The sequence below is a fragment of the Lycorma delicatula genome, chromosome 5, assembly GCF_047948215.1.
Source record: "Lycorma delicatula isolate Av1 chromosome 5, ASM4794821v1, whole genome shotgun sequence".
Classification (NCBI taxonomy): domain Eukaryota; kingdom Metazoa; phylum Arthropoda; class Insecta; order Hemiptera; family Fulgoridae; genus Lycorma; species Lycorma delicatula.
This window is the reverse complement of record NC_134459.1, coordinates 135,022,167-135,045,692: the sequence shown is the minus strand read 5'-3', so window position 1 is coordinate 135,045,692 and position 23,526 is coordinate 135,022,167. Positions and strand designations below refer to the sequence as shown.

General features: G+C 28.9%; 1 protein-coding gene across 1 annotated transcript in view; it reads right to left on the bottom strand.

Annotated features, from left to right (window-relative positions):
* side (motor axon guidance molcule sidestep) overlaps positions 1-23,526 on the bottom strand; it is a 458,315-nt gene that overhangs the window by 38,553 nt on the left and 396,236 nt on the right. The window contains exon 10 of the mRNA XM_075367132.1: positions 13,149-13,296. Within this exon, the coding sequence (XP_075223247.1) occupies positions 13,149-13,296 (148 nt within the window). The remainder of the gene's footprint in view (positions 1-13,148; positions 13,297-23,526) is intronic.

Genomic DNA, 23,526 nt, shown 5'->3' with positions numbered 1-23,526 from the left:
AATAAATCAACATATTTAAATTAAAAAAAAAAAAAGGAAATGAAGTCAGATTTGAACAGAAGTGCTTTCCCCTTGCAAGATCCAAATATTTTATTAATTAAAATTTGATTGGGCTAAAATGCTGGAACCAATGAAAATAAGTACAACTTAACATATGTCTTTGAAAAGTTCTCAATGAGGGCTTATTACTGCAGTTAAGAAAATGTCCAAAAAAATGTTACAAACAGTCGTAAATCCAAAATTTCAACATCCTACGGATAATCATTTTTGAATTATGCAAGATACGTACAGAATCACGCCGAAACTAATCAAAATGGTTTCAGGAATGGTCAAAATGGATATTTCCGTTGAAATCTAAAAACCGAAATTTTTCGCGATTGCAATACTTCCTTGTACTGTACGAAGTACAGTGTTTGTGTGTGAAAAGCATTTTTCACACACGCTAAAGAGCATTAATCTTATCCTCTGCGGAAAAAAAAATGCTTAACAGCGGACCCGGAGGTTAAAAAAAAAAAATATATATATATATACACACACATATTTTTTATATATATATATATATATATATATTTAATTTATATATATTTATATTATATATTTATTATATATATATATATATGTGTGTGTGTGTGTGTGTGTGTGTTTTAATTATATAAAAAACACTGCAAAATATATTTGCAGTGTTTTAACAATAAAACTCTGCAAATAGCACCATTAACAGAAGTTGAGACTTCAGCACTAACTGTATTGGAATAGTATAACTATATTTGGAATGTATCAAATATTTTTATGGTTGAAAGTTTAGAGTAGAGAGTACAAATAGGGGTATATGATTGAGTTTTTAAGATTAGGCATATATTATTTGTATTATAATTTAGTAATGCTAGTATAAAATCTAATTAAAGTCAATTAAAGTTTTGAGTCCTTATATCATTTTTAGCTATTTAATTAAAACTATTAAAATATAAATTGTATTAAATCCATTGGGATATTTGTTGATTATTTTAGTCGATTGTATACTTAATAATTCATTAGGTAGTTAATTAAATATTTTAGAAAACACCACACACACACACACACACACACACACACACACACATACACACACACACACACACACACACACACACACACACACATATATATATATATATATATACATTACCTTAATATATTTGTGCGCGAGCGTGCGTGTATGTTTTTTATTTGTAAAGCTTGATTGTGTTTTTTTTTTGTGCTACACGCATAGATACGTCCTTTCCTAACCACTGCTGTCATACTATCTACCTACTATTGAAAAAATTAGGTTGTTAATACTGTTTAATCTTTAAGCAACCGGGTTCGTATGTCTTATACATAAGAATTTATATTATATATTTTCATACAAAAATACATGTTACATGTTTTGTTTACATTTTAAAAGAAACATAGTGATTCAGTTGTCTTAGAATTGAAACAGTATTGGCTGGTAAAATTTATAATTTCGGTCACTGTGATTTTTTATCTCTTTAACTTTTTAGAAAATTTCTTAAGTACTTTTGTATAATCACTGTGATTAACACTTTTTATTTATTTAGAAAATGGATTATTTTATTTAAATTAATTTTTCTCTTTGCTTCAGTGATTGAGTTATTTTGTTATGGAAATATATGAAAGAAGAAATAATGAACCAATTTATTATTAAATTTAATAAAATTTTTACCTACAATTGTTGTTAAAAATAGTCAGAGTTGTATTTAAAATATAACTGAGTAATGAAGGTAGGAAAATGATATAATTCCTAAATTTAGTACATACAAACTTTCAGAATAGGTCTTATATCTTATCAATTATGTACAAGATGTTAAAAATGCTATTTAATTAAGTTACGCGAAATATTTTTCAATCCATTAAATACGTAGTATCAAGAGTTCCAAGTATGAAAAATATAGCTTTATTAAAACAAAAGCAAGCTAATTTATCTCTCTGCACCCAGTACCGTTTACTCAAGGTAATTCTGTAGCAAAATCTTTCATAAAATAAATCATTTCAAAGAGCGCTTAAGTAGTCTAATGAAAAGTTTTACAATTACTCTTCCTTATCGTTGCAACAGGTCTACAACGCAATTTTCTTCAGTAATTATTATTAATTTAAGTTTTAATTTGTAGAAGTGTTGACAAAAAAAATTGAATAATTGTTATATTTCTTTTAGTTTTAAATTTATCTAATTTTTTGTGTGCTCATTAGTTTTATTTTATCAGAAAACATCTAAGAAATCTTAAGAATGTACTGTAATTAATTAGAGAAACTTTTGTTTGATAAATTATTTTTTTAAACGAGTTTTAAAAAAATTATATAATTCAAATCATTTGTTAAAAAGTAATAATTTTCAAAAAAAAAATATATTATTGATAATATTGTTTGGCTATCTTTTTATTCACTTGATTTTTTTAATGATTAATTTTTAATATTAATTGTTTATGTTATTCTATATGTTCAAAAGTATTAAATAAAATAAACCTATATTAATATAATGCGTTTTAAATCTCAGCAAATTAATTAATTTTCTACAATAAAGTAGCAAATAAAAATATAATTTCAAAAAATATTCTAATTAATATATTTAATTCGAATTTAGAAATGAACAATTTTTTTATATAATATAAGATTTTTTTTATATAGTTTTTTTTTATTTCTTAAATAAATTAACTAAAATTAATTGTATTTTCAAATTTATGTATCCGCACACAAACATAAAATATATTTTACAAAATAGTTTACCATATAACAAAGGTTTTATTATTTTAATAAATTATATAAAAATTAAAAAGCCGTTTTATAAACCACAAAGCATTTTAATCCAAAAATATTATCTTCTTTTCCTTTCTTTCATTAAAAATATTTTTAAAAAACATCTATTGTAAACAAAAATATGAAATATTTGTGAAAACCTTTTCTAGTCCGTTGAACTGGAAATTGATATAACTTTTATAACACCATTCTCACTTAAATGTATGTGTATAGATTTGTTTATTAAAAAAATACTAAATATGAAAATATATGTAAACTTGTAGTTAAAAGAAAAAAATATAATCCAACTCTCGTATATGTAGTATAACCTATTTAGACATGAAGTATTTAAATCTAGATAAAAGTATTTTTTGGGAAAATGTATAATAAATTAACATCCATCAAATTTTTTCCCATATGACTGATTCTTTTGTTAAATACGTTTAGTAAAAAATTGATTGCATATTTTTCAGTTATGTATCATTTATTAATACTAAAATGAAGTTTGAAACTGTGAAAGTGTGAAACTGTGAAAATTTTGTTTAATTAAAATGAATATCTGTTCTTAATAGGTTTTATGTAGCAGAAAGAAATAAAGATTTTTTTTTAATCAGAAGTTAGATTAATGAATTATATTCTTGTCTAGGTCCGTAATGGAATGGTAGAGTATGTGTCTTTCATTCAGTATGTCCTGGGTACGAATCCCATTCAGGCTTGGCATTGTACACAGGCTATAAAAATTCATCTCTCATTAGCTAATCAGAAATCTGTCCATAAATATAACAAAACTTAAAACTTACATCCAACACTAAAAATAAACCCTTGAAACACGCCCGATTACAGAATCATACAGCAGCAAGGGACACTGTCCAGGCTCTGCGATTCGAAGGGAGAATTGTGATACTCCCGCCACTTTTGCGTTCCGTTCCATCTCTCATTAGCTAGCTAGCTGCTGTATTTGAGCGGATTGCCTGTAGTTGTTTGAAAAATTAAATAACTTATAAAATTATAACATTTATAAAAATATTTAGTTGTATTTAGCTTAGTTTTATAAATAATAAAATTAAAAAAATTAAATATAATATTGTACGTGGTAATTCTTAGTTATACAGAATGTATCACAAAATTCTCCCGGAACTTTTACAACCAATTTTAGTTGTAAAAATAATGGTAAAGTTCATAAAAACATATATCCTAAAATGCTTCTGTTGCGAGTTAAGGCTAGTGAATAATTTCGCTCGGATTTCAGCTACTTCAATGAAATAAGACCGTACTGAAACTTTTAGGACGTCAATTTAGGGACAAAATTAGTGATTTTTTAAAGATTTTTACGTGGAAAATCGAATAAAATAGGTCACAGAACCGGATCTGGAGTATTTTTCGAAAAATTGTGATGCAAACCAATAAATTGGGTTAATAAAAACCTGTCTTTTTTACGCTTGATGTACAATAAATTTGTTTAATGTAATAAATGCATAAGACTTTTAAACAAAACCTGTCGATAATTTAATTCTGAACAAAATTATTGAAATGGAACAGTTGTGGAGGTCCACATTCCTGACCAGCAAGATCTCCTCATCTAACAGCTTTAGATTTTTTTGTCTGGACATGGATGAAAATTATTGTACACAAAATAAAAATACATTCCCGTGAGGAATTAAATGTCCGCATTACGGATGCGACTGAAAAACTTAAGGACAGCCTTAAGTCCTTAATAGAGAACTTAATAGAGCAACAAAAGCAGCACAGAAGCGTCTCAATAATTTTGTTAAAATGGCGGGCTCATTTTTGAACATTTTTTATAAACTGGTATGTATAATGCACTTTGGTCTAACGTACTGTTTCTAAATAACATCGGGGGTCCTCTCCGCACGTACAGGGCAGGGAGAGGACCTTCATATCCTAGCGGGCCGATAGTGGTGCAGCTGAGCGAACTAGTAAGGACATTTATGCGAAGGTTGAGGACACCACTATGGCCCTGACATTTAGATGTGGCAGGATTATTCACATCCTATTCAAGGACGCGGATGTTTACACTACTCAGGATAAGTTCGTGACGTAACTTCGAAAGGTTACGGGGGAGTAGTGTCGATAGACGTTCTGTCCATGAGATCGGCTTATGGTGAGACGCATTGTGATCACAATGGCCGTCCCACCATCCTGGCGGACAAATTACTGGCCGACAGACGTGTCCATATTGAATGGTGGCTTGCAGAGTCATAAGGCGCTCAGTTGACGACCTTTGTTTCCGCTGCTGAAAGCCGGGCCAGAGGCGATTACTGAATTGGGCCAGACCATAGTGGGCACTGCTTTACCTGTGGCGAGGCCGGTCACCTGCAGAAGGACTGCCGGCGGGAGTCCTTTTTGCGGGTTGCACGGGAACGCACCCGGGTGGCGGGATGTAAGACTTCACCTACGCCATAAGATGTGGCGTCTGCTTAGCGCTGTTAGGTATCGTGGGGGACTGCCCCATCCAGGAAGAGTGGAAGGCTACGGCATCTCAACATCAATAATTGGCCGGGAACCCTTTCGCAGCGCATTCGGGTAGGGAATGTAAGACCGCAGTCCACGTGGGGGATCTCTTTGGGGGTTTCTCATTAAAGACAGGGCGTAAAGACCGAAGTTTCGGTGAGAGGTCTCCATTGGGGTCCCCTCATTAGACGCGTACACACAAATAAAGACCATGTTTCGGCTACCTGGGTGGGACTTTGTTACTATCGAGTTGGCTTGTGGTGATGAAACCCCCCGAAGCTGAGTTTATACTTGCTTGTGATCTAGCTCCGGGGGCAGAAAAAATATAGATTTATAATAGTTTCTTCCTGAAATTTATCTCCTCACTTTTTGGACGTACAAATCTTTTTTCGTATTTTATCAACAGTTCTCATTTTAAATTGTCTCCTATAACATCATATTTCAAGGATTTCTTTTTTCCTTATGTTTATCCTATACATCGTAATCCGCAATTATTAATCTCGATGATTATTAAGAATATATTTTTAATTTTTTAACGTTCTAATTCTTAGATTTATATCTATCACAAGAAAACATACTTGATAGGAATAGCTCGTATATCTTGATACTATGTATGATACGAGTATCACATATTTCTTGTCGAAATTTTTTTTAAGCTTTACCTTATTCCACCCATCCATGTAATTTTACCAAAAAACAACGAAGTCCTGGAATTCTAATATATTATTTTTCATTTTTATTTTTTTTTAATTATTCATTCATTAATATTCTACTTTCTTTCAAATTTCATTGTATTTCCTTTTGATTTTATACATTACACACTAAATATCTTTCCTAGAAATACGAGTAAATTCACATTGATCAAAATTTCTTCTAATTCATTTTTGGCTCCTTCAAAAACTATAATTTCAATAACAAGTTATAAAATTTTCATTTTTTCCCTTGAATAGATAGTCTACCGTTCTTATTTTCTACTGTTATACCAGCTACCTGATTTCGCACACATTATAAATTCATTTCCTTTCCATAATGACATCCGAATTTTTTTATATTTCTTAACTCAGGTTAAGAGAATAGTTTTTTAGGTAATGTTGTTGGTTATCATTTACTAAAGTAAGTAATTAAATTACTAAACAACTGATATGTGATTTACATATAAAAATTTCTTTTTACGGGTGTTTTTTTTATAATTATTTCAAATTCGATGAAACATTTTAGCTACCCCCGTGAATAACAATTTACATATTTATTTCTAAATTAAATTAATTTATTTAATTTTATTCATTATTCATATTTTAATTTAAAAAAATTTGATAAAATATTTCGCATATTCCCGCATTCGAAAGGGTAAAATTAACCTTTTCTCAGTGTTCCTTTGCAAGACCCAAATTTCTTATTGTTCCTTTCTTTCCAATCATTTTTTCCACATGGATAAGGTTTATATAAATTTATCGGTATTTTAAATAATAATAATACTCAAAACTTTAAAATACGATAAATATTATTAAAAAACCGCTCAAAAGTTAAAAATGAAAACATTTATATTATTCATTACACTTCAACTTTTTTTAATCGGCTCAATTTATGCATGAATAAATTGTTATTAATTAATTTTTATTTGATCTTAAAACTCGAAATTTTATGAATAGAAAAATATAATTCTTATTTAATTTTATTATGGTTAAACTTTTCTTTATATTATTTTTTATATGTAAATCTTTTTGGTAGTTAAATTAAGATTTAATCATTTTTATAGTTGCATTGTAATATAAACAAATTTTTAATCAAATAATATATATAAATAACTACATACAAAGAGCATAAGATAATTTCAAAGAATTTTGTTTTAAATTATGAAATTACTTTTTAATTACATCTTTCAGGCAATTTTGTATGTTAATAATAAATCACTCACAAAGTGAAATATAAATATACAAAATTACAATAATTATGCAGTGTTCGTAAAAGCTAAATTAATACTGCTATGGGAAATTAAAGTATTTATTAGAAAAATTCTACACCAAAATATTTTGGTATTTTGGTTTGTAATAATTACTGAATTATAGATTGAAAATATTTCCTAATATGATTAAATTAAATGAAAATAATTCTCTCAAAATATTTTACAGATATAACAATATAATTCTGAATAATTATACTGTTAAACACACAAGTAATACAATTTGTATTTTCTCCATTGAATAAATAGTATACGTTCTTCATCTTTTATTGTTATACCAGCTACCTGTTTTTTTTTCACATGTTTTAAATACATTTCCTTTCCATATATGACACTCAAATCTTTTTCATACACCCATACAAATGTAAAAAAAAAAATAATTTTACAGATACCAAAACGATATTTGAAATTTTCTGCATAAACGAAAAGGTAAATGATTTACGCAGAATGAAGAAAGTAAGGGACATATTGGGAGTAAAAATATAGGAGAGGAGAGTTAAGCTAATCGAATGAATGAAAAAATTTCAAACGATTTAAAAGTCTTTCACCACCCTATTTATCTTACGCCATTTACCTATCTAAATATCTTTCACAAAATCGGAATTTAATATAAAATGAGATATCGATGTTAAAAGCTCACACATTTCCTCGTAAAATTTGGACAGTTAACTGTAAATTATTCGTAAATTTTTTTGTGCTTTAATTTGTTTATATAATTGAACTTGATAGACAAAATTACATAAAACACCAGTTATTCTTGAAAACATTATTCTTAAGAATGACATACATATGTCAGGCTTATTAGGGAAATTAAAGATGAAATAGTTACCCGATTTCCGTCTTCACTCAGCTGAATATCGGCACGCTAAGCTCACTAAATGAAATGTAAGTGATATTTAGTCTTAAAAGTGATTTCTTCAATATAAACTTACCATAGCGACTGGCTCAATAATAAATATAATTATTCTCGAAGAAAGCAAATCTTAAATGAATTACAGAAATATTAAAGACTGGGACAGATATGTTTAAGTAATAGATTAATACTTATCGCAATTATTAATTTTTTATACACGTCATTCATTCAGTAGAAGAATTTAGTTAACGGTAAAAAATAAATTCTATTTTTTTTAAATTGTTTGTTTCTTTTTATTTATTTATCCATCCTACTTCAACTTATGTAATCTATTTAAGTAATCTTAAATAAATGTACATTTCTATCAAAACTAAGTAGCCTACTTTAATAAGTAGTAAAAAAAAGGGCTATAACTCTTCAAACATAGTTATAGGTTTAATACTAATTGCTTGAAAATATTTACTATGATAATTATTGATGGGTAAGTTGAACTTGGTGGGGAAAGTTTTCTAGATTAATAATGGCAAAATTTCATAATCAGGATGGATATAAAAGGAACAGACTTAGTTTTAGAAGAAAACGAAAAAACTGAAAGACGAATTAAATACATAAGTGGTAATTACAGATCAGAATTATCTACAAAAAAAAGGAAAAGGAAAAATATTAAAATCTTAAAACAAAGCATTTGAAATGTGGAGAAAGGTAAATCCTTTTAAATCAAGTATTGTTGGATGTTCTTGTTGTTAAGACGGGCAGATGTAGTTAGAAATTAAAAAGTATTTTTTAAACAATTGAAAAAAATGATATAGGAACGAAATAATAAATGAAAGAACAAGAAATACTTTAAACAAAGCGACATAGCTTGCAAGAACAGCAAATATTAAAACATAACACATCATTGAAAGTACGTACAATAGAGGGGAATAAATTACTGTCGCAAATCAGAACTTAAGTTTATGAAACAGACAACAAAATATTTCAAAATTAGAACAATCTGTTCAAAGTTAAAATAAAGGTTGAAAGAAAACTGAACGAGCAATATTGTAAACTAATCAGGAGGTTAATAAAAAATGAAAATGAAAGTGTTAAATAGATTTATATTAAATGTGTATATTTGTAAAATATACCTATTTAATTAAATATTTATATATAATATTGGAATTAATTCTTTCGTCATTTGTACGCAATGTATACAAATGAAAAAAATGTCAATGTATACTATACATACTGTTGACAGTTTCCTGTTTAGCATAAGAAAAAGTCCCGTCTTCTACTGCTACTTAAAAGATCTCTTTCTGATGTAATAGAAAGATTTTTTTTTTCAGTTTAAAAAATGTTCAATAAAGCTTAAAAACAACCTTTACAGTTCTAATAAATTCTTTAAAATTGAGTTTATTGCCTTACTTAAAGCTTTAAATTTTATTTACGAATGTATACATTCAAATCAATTAAAAATAATATTATCTTAACATATTTTACCTAATTCTGTTCATTAACAAACAAACTCTTGCGCAAGAAGACCAACTTTTCGTTTTCAACGCACTAATTTTCAGAGTGTAACGAACTAAGTACATTTAATTAACTAGTAGACTCTATATAAGAAGCATCAAGTTTCAACTCACTCACTAATGTGACTCACTGCAAAAGTGCGTATGAAAAATACACCACTACGCAGTTAATATACCCTGAAATATTTTTCGACCTTAAATTATACCATAAATTAGAACATAAAGAATGACTCAACCAATCTTCGTCAAATGTTCACAAGCACAACTTCAAATACACTGCTACAAAAATATCTAACATTCAATGAAATTGTTAAATTAGATTTGGAGATCATCGAGCCACAATATTTTATACGCAGGAATATACTATATATATCTCCGAGTAATACCGATCTCTTCTTTGAATAATCGGTAAAAAATAGAAATTTCAGTTCGTATTAAGTCAGTAAATGTATTACTATTTATAATTATATTAATATGTGCTTTTTAAAGTGTAGTTCAGTATTCAGAATACGATATTTCTATAAATTTATTAAATAATTCCCTGAAAATTTTTTGATATTTTAAACAACTTCTTTTCTTCATATTTATATTATAATTACGTTATTATATTATCCTTTATCCACAAAAATTACTGGTAACATTTGTGTATATAACTTATATGGAATATTTTCAGGAATGTCATACAAATAAGAATTGATAAAGCAGAAGATAAAGAAAACAAAGATCTAGAGAGAAATGAAAAAGGATATGCTTTTCATTTTATACGTAGAAGTAGATGAATAAAATTAAAGAATAATTTGAAGATCAAATTCGTGAAATATTAAGCTTTACTTACAAATATGATCTCCTTTGGAGGTAAAGGAAAAAAGTAAATTGCATCAAGAAAAAATGCAGAGTGACATGGATTTGCTTATAAAAAAGAATAGAATTTTAAAATTAAATAAAACTCAAAAAATGAAAAAAAAAATTTATTCAAATAGAGAAATCGAGTAGGTACATATTACTGCAGAACATAGTAAGCAGAATTTATTGCAGAATTGTTTTATTTACGTGATAAAATAATAAACGATGAATGAACTATGTCAGAATAAAAAACAAAGTAGCACTCAAGCAAAAAACCTTTAATACAAAATTTATTAGTATCAAATAACGATTTTTTTTTTGTTAAGTAGTACTAATTTGAAAGATATTTAAAAAATTATGTGAAGTTGACACAAAAATTATAAAGAAAGATATGCAATAAATAGAATTGTTTTAAAAATTAATATTAGTAAGAGTTCTAATATAATATTATTAACATTAAACGTATTTTTTAAATCTTATTTTAGAAAAATGTAGCATATATGGGTTTTCTTAAATATCAATTCAGCTTTCACACTTATTTTGCAGCCTCCAGAAAGGAAAAATACTCCCTAGGTCGATCGCCTGGACGCCACTTCACGTAACTACAAAAATTATTTCTAGAATGGTCTGATTTCACAGACTCTATCATCTTCATCACGAACAAATCAGAGTAAATCTTAAAACTAAAGAAATAAAAAATGAAACGAAAAGATCAATGAAACAAAACAGATGGATAGGATGAGAAATTTGTGCATCTACCCTCGGTGCATAATCAAAGTATCAGAAAATGAACTCTACCAAGAAGATTTCCTTCCTGGATTTGGGTGTCAATAGCCACCACAATCTCTTGGGAAATCATCTATTTTTCCTACACGGCAGCAACATATTACAGAGCAATGATTTTCTGTTGATCAAGTGCATTAAGATTATTTTATAAACCTAACCTAGAACAGGTATATGATTTCTAAAGGAACAAATCTAACCCTTTGTAAAGGATAAAGAATTTTGAGTCACGTAGAATCTTGGAACCAAATTATAAACATTTCCATCAGGAAATGTCATTATGGTAAAAGACAGAATAAGTATTCATGTATATAAATCTGATAAAGAAACAATCGGAATTTTTAAATATGAGAGTGGTTTAAAAATGATAAAAAATAAAAGAATTAGTTTGTTTTTCAATCAAAAACCTTCTGTTTGTGTATTCTTTGCTACAGTTTTTAAAATGTATTGTGTTAATTAAAGGTCAATTTTCGAGTAGGTTTTTTCTTTACATTTTGTTCCAATATTTTTATAAATCATTAAAATCATATTCTAATAACTATAAATTTATTTTAAAATTTGTATTTTATTTTAAAATTGTATATATTTTAAAAATTGGTTAATTGTTAAAACTTTTTTACTAATGATAAAAATTAATATAATTTTTTATCTTTTAAAACTTTCTTAATGTATCTTTTTATATCGTTATATAAATAATTTTTTTATCGTTTATTTTACTTTATTATTGGGTTAAATCAAATATAAAATATTTAATTTTGTTATTCTTCTTTTAAATTATTTTTTTACACTTTCAACAGATTAGTGTAATTACAATATTCAAAATAAACCGTAAGAAAATTAAAATCTGACAGTAGAATTTAATACAGTTGTTTATAATAATTATAGTTGTAATTATAATGATAATTATCATTAATTTATTTTTTTTTTAAACTGAGCTTTAAGTTATTTATATTTTGTAATGTGGGAAATAAACCTGATGGCACAGCAGTGAACACCACCTCAGGTAAATTTGAAATAATTACATTCAGTTCTCCTGTCTAATATAATCTCTTACAATATTAATCATAATAGGCTTAATTTACTCATTTCTCTCAACACACTCGCAAGCGCGTGCGTATATACTAACACAACACAGTTATAAACTCCCATGAATACACACAGTTCACATTTATTCCACAAAATAGATTATTCCAGAAAACTGTGTAAATATAATTTATCATTATTATCTATGCGAACACTAAACCAGAATTATAATTACCACATAAATGTAACCCTTATAATAACAAAAGCACCGTTTGAAAATAGTCAATTAGAGATTGTGAAAGCTTATTAATTCCTTTCTTTACAATACCTTCTGCTTTTTAAGTTGTAGCTGACTTAAGTGTTTTTCTCTTTTATGATTGGTTCCAGCATTACAAAAGAAACCTCATCAGACATTTTCAACAGAGAAAAACCTGTCAGTTATGTCAAGGATTTATTACACTACAACTTTTTCATCCCATTGAAATCGCTTACCCAGCTGTAGCAGCTCTCTTTTAAGAACTTCACTTTCATTCTGAAACGTACTTATAAGATTCCTTATTTCCTTTCATCCTGTGTTTTTTTTTCTTTCTGACTTAAATATCTGATTTTAAAAATCTGTCTATAAAATAACTATTTCGGTAATAAATTGATGTGTAATTACTATTTTACAATTAATTTATTTATATAAACTTACTGAAATAGTGAGAAGTTGACATAATTAGAATAAAATAGTTTTAAATATTATTAATATTCACCAGAGTTCAACAAAATAAATTTTAAACTTCAAAGTAAATGAATTATGTCGACTACAGAAACTATAATGTCTAAAACTAATAAAATAGTTTTAACATTTCTCTTAAGTACATTCTGAAAATAGGTCATTAATTTACTTTCAAAGAAAGGACTAAATTTTAAACTTAATAAACATCGTACTTACATTGAATAGAAAGAAATAAAGCACGACTTCTAGCAGCACCTTCTTTATTCGATGCTACACAAACATATTCTCCTGCATCTTCTCGCCGGATTCCTTGTATTGTCAATACACGACCATTAGTGCTGTCATTCCGGAATACAACTTGTGTCTGTAATACAAAAAAGTATCCATTTAATTAATTATTATAGTTCAACATTTTTATATGGAATCAAGTTTTTTATAATTGTTAACTTAAGTTATTAAAGATTTTCTTAATTTTTTTTTTATTATTTTTTTTTTTATACTCGTATTGACAATTAAAGTCATTAGCGACTCATCAAGATGTATGTAAATGTACCGGTAAACGAGCAGTCGAACAAATTCCTGAGATGTGCGTTTAATTGAAATCCAACCATCAAAGAACACCGGTATACACTATTTAGTTTTCAAATCGGAATAAAAGCCATTATTTTATTTAGAAGTCGAGAACTCTCGACTTCTAAATCAGTTGATTTACAACGACGAGTTTACTATTAGACCAACCGGGTGGGTTTAATTATTTATTTATTAATAAAACTATTATTATTATGTTTCAAAGACAATATATAAAGTTATTTCCATAAAAAGGGGAATTCAAATATTAATCTATCGAAAGATAAATCATGGTTGATTTTTATAAAATAATTGATGAAAGTTAATTTACATTTAAAGAGATTTAATTTTTATTGATTTGTGAAGTAGGTAAAGTGGATTCAGAGCAAGTAATTTTTACAAATTATTTTTCGTCTACTAGAGGTGGGTCGTCGACAATTGCTAATTTAAGACATTACTAATATTTCAATCACTGCTTTGGAGGTTTATGCATTACAATTGGTCAAACTCGGTTTAAGTTTTCCTTTATCCTAGAAAAAATAAATAAATTGATTCAAACGGAAATAATTCATTAATTTATTTATGTAAGAATCTGCACCTGTATCATTTACTAACATCTGTGTAAGGTAACCTTAATAAATTAGGTAATCTAAGTTTGTGTAAGGTACTGGTATATTTTCCAGTCAAAACATACATACATATATATATATATATATATATATATATATATATATATATATATATATATATATATATATATATATATATATATGTGTGTGTGTGTGTGTGTGTGTGTGTGTGCGCGCTTGTGTAAGTAACAAGTTAATTTCATGATGCAAACATTCCACTGAAATATATAGTAATAATGTACTGACCGATGAGATGGTAAATATGATTTTTTTGTAGAAATTCTTGGTATTTATTTTTTTTTTAAGTAAAAGATGCCGGCCTTCGTGGCGTGAGTGATAGCCTCTCGGTCTTTCATCCGAAGGTCCCGGGTTCGAATCCCGGTCTGGCATCATGACATTTTCACACGATACAAAAATTGTCATTCATCTCATCTTCTGAAGCACTACCTAACGATGGTCCCAGAGGTTAAAAAATAAACTAAAAGAAGCTAATACATTGTGGAAAAAGTTGATAGAGCGATACGTTTAAAAAAGTTAAACGTAATAAAATGATTTTTGATTAAATGCAATACATTTTAATCCTTTCAAAATTAAGAGGATTCACATCCTTTTTGTTGTTTTTTTATTATTTTTTTTATTTAAAAGTACAAAGCTTGGAACGTCTTTTTTTAGGTGTAAATACAACTACGGTCGTATAGTACAGGTACCTAGTTCGCTGATTTGTCAGAGTGATAAATGCGTCGTCCCAGTGGACATGAATGAACGAGCATTTTTGTCAAACAAATTGGAATATGGTGAAAAGGATTAATCATGCGGAGAAAGAGCCACGCATTGTCAAATAAGCGAGCGAGCTTAGTGATGTGTGACGCGTTGTGGCACAGCTATTTGGTAATTTATTGGCGATCGGGCATCTGATTCTCTAACCGGCGCTCAATATGTCCATCCATATAGGTTTCCACTACACTCTTCTATCTTTCAAATTTTAATGGCAAAATATTTCATTTTACATTATTGATGTTTAATAAGTGATACGTAAATAGCTTCTGCTAAATTGTAATTTTTCATTCAATATAAGTATTATGTATTTTTAAATATATCGTATTATTCTCGATTTTATCAACGTTTAATATGTTTCCCTAAATTTCTGATAATTTTTATTCATTCTAGCTTCACTTTTACCAGAAAATCGACTGTAAAAGCATTTTTGTTAATTTAAAACTTCTTTAATCAAGTTTAATACGCTTCATCAATTACAAACCAATCGATGTAAGTTTATTTTATCTTATACCCTCTTTGGCAATCAAAATTAAAATTTCTTTAATTCTCGTTTCTCTATGTTAATCGTTATTTTTGTTTTATTTAATCACTAATATAATTTTTCTTTGCATTCCAGTTATTTTTAAAAACCAATATTATCTTGTTGCTTCATCCTTTGTGTTTATACTAACTTCTTTCAAATTCAAACAATCATTTGAATTAAAACACCAACAAATAATTGTTCATTTTCATTGGATTGTCTTTTTATCACCTACCTAAATTGACCATGTATATATCTATGGATCAGTATCTAAAACATTCTTAAGAATTCCTCATCAACATCAGAAAGCAATAAATTTTATATAAAATACTAATCAATTAAAAAAAAAAAAAAAAAAAAATACTTTGCTGTTTTTAACATTAACTATTAATGATACACAAATATTTTTTGCAAGAAAAACGCAACCACACTAATTTTCTTCAAATAAATCAATTTATTTACAGAAAGTAGCAAGTAAAGTATTTTATGAGTATAATTTGAATTTTTTCTTCTTCTGAATTTAAGTTAATTTTTTAAACCATATAACCACTCTCCATAAAAAATTATCGTGCGTGGACATATTTATTTGTTTGTTGTTTGTGCTGACATTTTTGTTTTAGCTGCTATTGGTGCAGAGCAGACCAATGGTGGTAGCCATGCGGCTGCGCACAGCGCAGGAACGATTTTTCGTTCAAACGACTTACACTTCTTGATACGAACGACTTATATAAAATTTAATTTTTGTTTTGGGGATAAAAAGGAAAACATCGGGGTTAAAGCTGTGTTAAAATATCACAACTAAAGAAACAGCTAAAAATATTCAGGATTTTGAAGCTCGTTGTTGTTACTCTGCCAAATTTATGAGTGTTATTTAGTTACAATTTGCAAAAACATTTAACAAAATCGTGTAGAATGAAACGTAAACTATCTAAAATTTTCACGGCGGGCCGTGGGCTCACCTATTTTCAAGTAAAAATAATTTTTAATTGTAATCAATCTTCTGTATAGATTTTATTATTTATATAATTATGATGTGAATAATTTACGCTAAAAAAATAAAAGTAATATGTTTGAAATAAAACAATTAGGATCTCTACGTTACCACCAAAAATTTTCTTTTCATACAAAAATAAGATTATGCTATACCTTTAAAATTTTTTTTAAGTTATATAACATTCTTAGTGTAAATTAAAGTATGTACATACGCGTCTGAATCTAATTTTATTATCTTGATACCTTGGTATCAATAGTTTTAATAACCCAATCGAACTAATACAGATTTAATAGATTCTTTGTTAACTGTAATTTGTTGTATTTCCTTTTCCCTCATTCCAACATTCTCTATCAATGACAACGAATAATTGAACTTTTATATTAAAGTCACTCCAGCTAACTAATAGTTTAATGACCGACAGGAGGATTTTAGTGGTATATAAAATCATATCATTTTAATGAATCATAAAAATCCTTTTAATAATAGACTCTAAAATTCGATTGATAGCTTCCGTTTTTCATATAACTTAAGTAATATTTTTTGTAATAATTATATTTTGGTATTAAAGCATAATAACGACAAAAATAGGTTAGTAATGTATGGGTTTTTTCATGGTTTTTATAGGCTTAAAATTTGGTAAAATTATTTTTAAAAAAGATTTTGATAAAGTAACTTTTGGCTGACTAGTTAATGGAATTAATGTTAATGGAATAATTCTGATTTCACTATCAGGTATTTTTTATTTTATTTTACCTTCTCCTCCGGGCCGGATCCTGCAGTTAAGTATTACACAGCCCAGGGGAGTGTCCTTTACTCTAACGGGCGTCCATGTCTCGGCCCGCCAGTCGGATCTTACTTTGCGCCCAACTCAAAACTCCAGGGTAGGATCCAACAGGCCTGGCTATGCCGTCCCTGGGTCCCGACTCCGGGAGCCGGGACTCGGTTTTTATGTCAATGCCTCTAACGGGGTCACCCCGAGTGGAGCATTCCCGCCGGGATTCGGTCATTTTCGCTCGGGGTGCGAAAGTCCCCGTGCCTCATTGCTACCACCCACTCGTGCAAGTACGTGCGAACAGCAGCTCCACAGAGGGCTGTCCCTGATCCTCGAGCCCCCACATCCTTCTCCTGAAGAACCCTCGCCACGAACCCTGCGACGGTACCAAAAACTCTTGAGGCTCCGCAACATTATCACCTACTTATGGGTTCGATTCCTAACTGTAGTTCGTCAAATGTTTTTCACCTTCATCAAAACTTCATTTACAAAAAAAGGTCTCTCAAGGAAATATAATATTTTAATTAGAAGCATTTTCTTATTAATGGTATAACAATCTAGTTTGTAATAAAAATAATTGTTATTTTTTTTAAATGATGTTTTAAAGGACAGGCCAGGATCTCCCGACATTTCATCCGGAAGTCCCGGGTTTGAATTCCGATCAAGCATGGCATTTTTCGTACGCTATAAAATTCCATTTTCATATGCCAATGTCAAGCTTTAAGTTTATATGGCGATAACATCAAACAAAAAAAAAATGTATATATATATATATACATACACAACACAACAAAAAGGTAATTTTTGTTTATACGTATATTTATTTGTTTTTATTGTCCCTAAATTTTTTTTAACCGATATGACATAGGAGATGCTGTTCTTCTTCAGAATGACACGTAGATTTACATTTATGTAAAATTCATACGGACATAGGTCAGTGGTATTTAATTGCAGGTCGCAGGGTGACACACACAACACATCCAACTGACAACACGTTTATTTACTGCCCAATTAACTCCTTATTGTTGCAAAGTGACAGAAGTTACTTTTAACCATCTTTAATTTAATATTCTACCAAATGTATGGTTGTTAAAATAACTAATACTCTTTAAGTTTATTAAATAACGTTATTTAAAGTTATTTTTTTGTTTCCCTGTACAAACAAAAAAGTTATTTATAGTAATTTAAATTTAAAATATTTGTAATTTAATGTATACTAAATGACATGATTATTTAAGACTGTTCTTTAAATGACGTGAAGTATTATTTTTTAAAGAATTGCAATTCACGGTCAGCCTCGGTAAAAGGAAATGATATCTTAATATTTGATATCGCACGTTGTTTAACATTTTCATTTGTATTTATTTTTGTCAGTAATACATATTACGTCATTATTTTTATACTTATGTTTTTATAAATCAGTAGATATATTTCGACAATTAATTGTGATTAATGACTGATAATAACGTTCTGATTTATACAGAAATCTTTTCCTTTACATTTAAATCTCCTTATGCATTGATTACAATATGCGTCTATCCTCAGTTAAGTCTACTACTCCGTGAATTAATTGTTGATATGCGAGTTCGCAATATGATTATTAGGTAAAATACGAATTATTGCCTAACTTGTTATTGAAGCTGACAAGCTTGCGGACGAGTTCGGCAAATATTTTAAGTCTGTTTACCAGTCTGCTAGTAATACAAGGGACAATGAGTGAGAAGTACCTGGTATCGAAATTTTGATACAACTAATATTCCTGGAATAACAACCTGATATTATTTCAAGCATTAAGAAATTGAGTGTGGAGTCAGCAGCTGGCGAAAATGGAACTCCCCCGGTGTTTTACTGCTGGGCTTTCTGGCTCTGGTACTGGGATGGATTTACAATTTCAGTCTCAGGTAAGGTGTATTTTCGGATTATTGAAAAATTGCAATTGTTAATGATAAAGAATTGTTGGAAGGTATCCAATAATATTATGTAACAAAAATATTATGAACAGCGGCTGGGTTTTGAGAAGCTAATCTATACTCTTATATGAAGAAGAAGAGAACAAAAAACTACTCGATCAGTCGTAACCAAATTTTTACTCATGTTTCCTAGCATAACTGAGAAGGTTTTTATATATATTTCATCTCGAAAAATCTCTAAAAAGAATATAATATACATGTAGTAGTGGATATTTATCGGTTGAAGCACAAACTTTAATGAATTGAATTATTGAACAGTCTCTATCATTGTGCAACTTGGATTTGAACTGAATGAATCGAATCAATTGAACGAATAATATTACGAAAATAATAGAATTAGATTTGCGTTAAATAAAATAAAATAATATCATATTAATTTAAAAAATTTATTTTTAACAATAATAGGTTTCCCGCGGAGATTGCTTGTGAGGCTAGAGTGTGATATATGCGAGCGTCTCTTGGGGGACTAAACCAATCATCACAATCAACTGGTAACAAACGGAATGTCCCTGAGGCGCTGTTTTCGGAGGTGCAACGGAGTGCTTTTATAATATCTCTGCAAACAATCGTCCGATTTTCAAAATTCAAACGATTTGTTAGTAGGTTGAAGGCTAAATTTTTCAGGTACACTCACGTTCTAACAAATCACAGTTATTCGGAAATGTATACATAAACATAAAGTTTGTCTTTGTTTGTTATCGTATCACGGGACAACCGACCGACGGACTACTTTCACATTTGTAGGATACATCGTGTTATCTGAGGGAAGGTTTTAAGCCTTCTACTGGAGCCCTAGCTCCCTTGAAGGTTGAGATATAAAAATGTTTACTTTTCTTCGCGCCCGAGGAGAAAAGTGAACTTGTAAATTAAAGAAATTCATTAAGAGAAAAATAAATTAATCCTTTTACTTCATTATTATATTTCTGCCACCGCGGCAAGAAATAATTTATGAATTTTTTGTCATCAGATGCGTGTATACAATAGTTACTATTATTTTATCTTTTGCAGTTTTTTTCTTTTTAAGATTTCAATAAACCTTGAATACTATAGTTATTATTTATCAGTATTATTCTCAAAACCATAACGTACAGTGCGGGCATCCAGGGGGGTGGAGCCCTCTGGGTCGAAGGGAATGGCGAGCGAAGCGAGATCTGTGGCCATGGAGTAGGTCCCTTGACCCCAGGAGACCCTGAGATACTCTGAGTTGGCTCCGGAATTCGCCTGGGCTGACCTGAGCTCGAGGGCCAGGTTCTCGCTAGACGCGCCGATTAATATATATATATGTCATTCAACTAAATTTAAATGTTACAATAACGTGATTCGGAGATACAAAATTTGAAAGAATTTTCTTATATTACCCAATACTTTTAAAATACAACAAAAGAATTTTTTTTTAATTTCTGTAATATATTTCGGTACTTACGTATTAACGCCACCGCAGCTACAGCTTTATTTAAAAACAAAGTAGTGAATCGGATTTCGGTGGAAAATGAGGTCTCTTTATTAATTTTAATATATGGTTATTTATATTTATTTATTTTATAAATATAATTTAGCCAAACTTAACCTAAGCTCGCTTCGCTCGCTAACCTTGACTAATTAACACCGTAATTTTTTGAGTATTTATTTAATAAATTCAGTAATAATTGCTATTATTTATTATTTAAATATTCAAAACACTCCTGTTAATTAGTAAAGGTTAGCGAGCAAAGCGAGCGTAGGTTAAGTTTGGTTAAATTATATTTATAAAATAACCATTTATTAAAATTAATAAAGAGACTGTTTTGAATCTATGTTAACTCTATATCGGCCCATTTTCCACCGAAATCTGATGAAGTACCCATATTTCATACAGGTTGATTGATTATTAAATTACAAAAAATAACTTAAAATTGGGATCAATTAAAATTTATAAATTTGAAATATTAAACTGAAAGTTTGGTTTTTTGAAGAAAAAAGCTCAAATCAATCAAATTTTCTTCCTTGTATGCCTATTAAATTACATATAAACATTTTAAAAGTACATAAAATGTTATTTCACTAATAACTTTGGAATTTTTCTTTTTTTTATTGTTATTATTGAATTATTATTAAACGTAATTTTTTTTTTACTATAAGAGGTTAATAAATTAATAAATCAATATATTAATTAAAAAATAAAAAATAAAAAAATGAAAAAAGGAAGAAAATATTGCAGACGAAGAAAGAATAAAAGTATTAAGAGAAAATGATAAATATAAAGAGAAATAAAACGTTAAGACCAAAAAAAGAACAAAAAGATTAAAAGAAGATGATGAATATAAAGAGAGAAAATTTGAGAACTAGAGAACGTGTACACAAATTAAGATCAGAAGAATTATATGAAACCAAAAAACGACTAAATGATTGGCAACAAAAAACAAATAAATGAAATGCTGATTAACGAAAATCTTTAATAAGTCAAAACGGAGTGAATAGTCCTTGTTGGATGAATACTGTATTTTGTTCATCTACGAGTTTTTCACTGTGTTCAGATATTGTTGTGCGCGTGTACACACACACACACGCGCACGCACGCGCGCGCGCGCGCGCACACACACACACACACACACACACATACTTATTTCCTTTTTTCCGCTCAAATGGCTATGAAATTCCAAAAAAGTAACAATTTAAAAAGTCGGGTCGGGTATTATTGACGCATCCACCTTACACTCTCGATCACGGATTTTACATAATACTGACTTCGGCAACAATAACTGGTTAAAAATGGGACGCAAAACGGATTCAGATAGCGAACGAATTAAACAATTCTAGACTATTGGAATAGAAAATCTCACTGAAAGATACCGGATAAGTGTCTAAATGAATTAATTGAAAAGTACAGTTTGTTTTATTGTCACAGAAAATAAATTTTCTACAATCCTCTGTCTCAAATAATTGACCGAACCTTTAAAATCTCCTACATCAAATTAAAAAAAAAAATATTAAGCAAAAAGCTTATAATTTACAAGATATTACAAAAAATTGAAGTTAAAAAAAAAAAATTGGTACTTGTCGGTTATTCGAACGCCACGTTGTTTGTTGTATACTGTGGTTTTATCCGATGAGTATCTTTTTTTTTAAATTTTTTAATTAATTCACCCAGGTCAATTAACGTTAAATAAATAAGGTGGTATTTAAACGTTTTACGGCTAATTAAACGAGCTTAGCCAGTTAGATTAGCCCACCGGGCAAGTCTAGTGGTTAACTCGTCATCGCAAATCAGTTGATTTCGAAGTCGAGAGTTCTAAGGTTCAAATCCTAGTAAATCCAGTTACTTTTGTACGGATTTGACTACTAGATTGTGGACACCGGTGCTCTTTGGTCGTAGGGTTTCAATTGACCACACAACCTGACCACAATCCGTCGACCTGAGACTTTACAAGACTACACCTTATTTACAATCGTACATGTGTACATATCATCCTCATTCATCCTCTGAAGTATATTACGGTGGTTCCGGAGGTTAAACAGAAAAAGGGAGAGCCAGTTAGGTTTAGTTTGGTTAGGTGATGTTGGTATCGTTCAGAAACGATAATTGGTAAGTTCAGGAACACCAAAGTTGGAATTTGTAAGTTCAGTACACCAAATCGTTTGTTACCTAAACGTTAACTTAAATCTAGAATCTTATCTTCTTTATTATTACCTTATTTCATTTAAGTTTACAAGTCAATTTTATAAACACAATACACGACAAACACCGTGTCATCCATATAACCGGCAAGGAACAAAAAAATTTAAATCAAATTCCGTAACACTTGAATAACATGTGTGAAATTTGTTTTTAAATTATTTTCTTTTTAAATTATAGTAATTACCTGGAAAAATACATAAGATTTAATATCATTTAAAGATTAAACAATAAAAATAATTAAAAATAATATATTTACCTTATTCGTAAATTAATAATATTTTTAAAGGAAAACGCACGAATACATCCATAATCGAACACTCGCGATCATTGACTGAATATTTCCCACGGTTGGTGATGTACTACAATCGATTTTTATCGATTGTCTTCAATTATTATCGAATCAAATAAAATTAATCGGAATATATTAAGATGTTAGTTTAATTAACTTTAATTTTTTAAATTATTAAACATTATATTATCTGCTTAACAATATAAGTATATATTGATAATATAAATATAATAAACGTGCAATATGTGATAATAATAATATCGATATAATCTTTACTAGAATTGAACCGGTTATGTAGCTATTTATAGCTGCTACTATGCAGCTATAGAATACGCAGTACGCAGCTCTGCCACACGATGCAGCACAGTTAGCCCGGTTCATACCTGTCTGTGCCTGTTACGACACAAGACACTAGTACAGA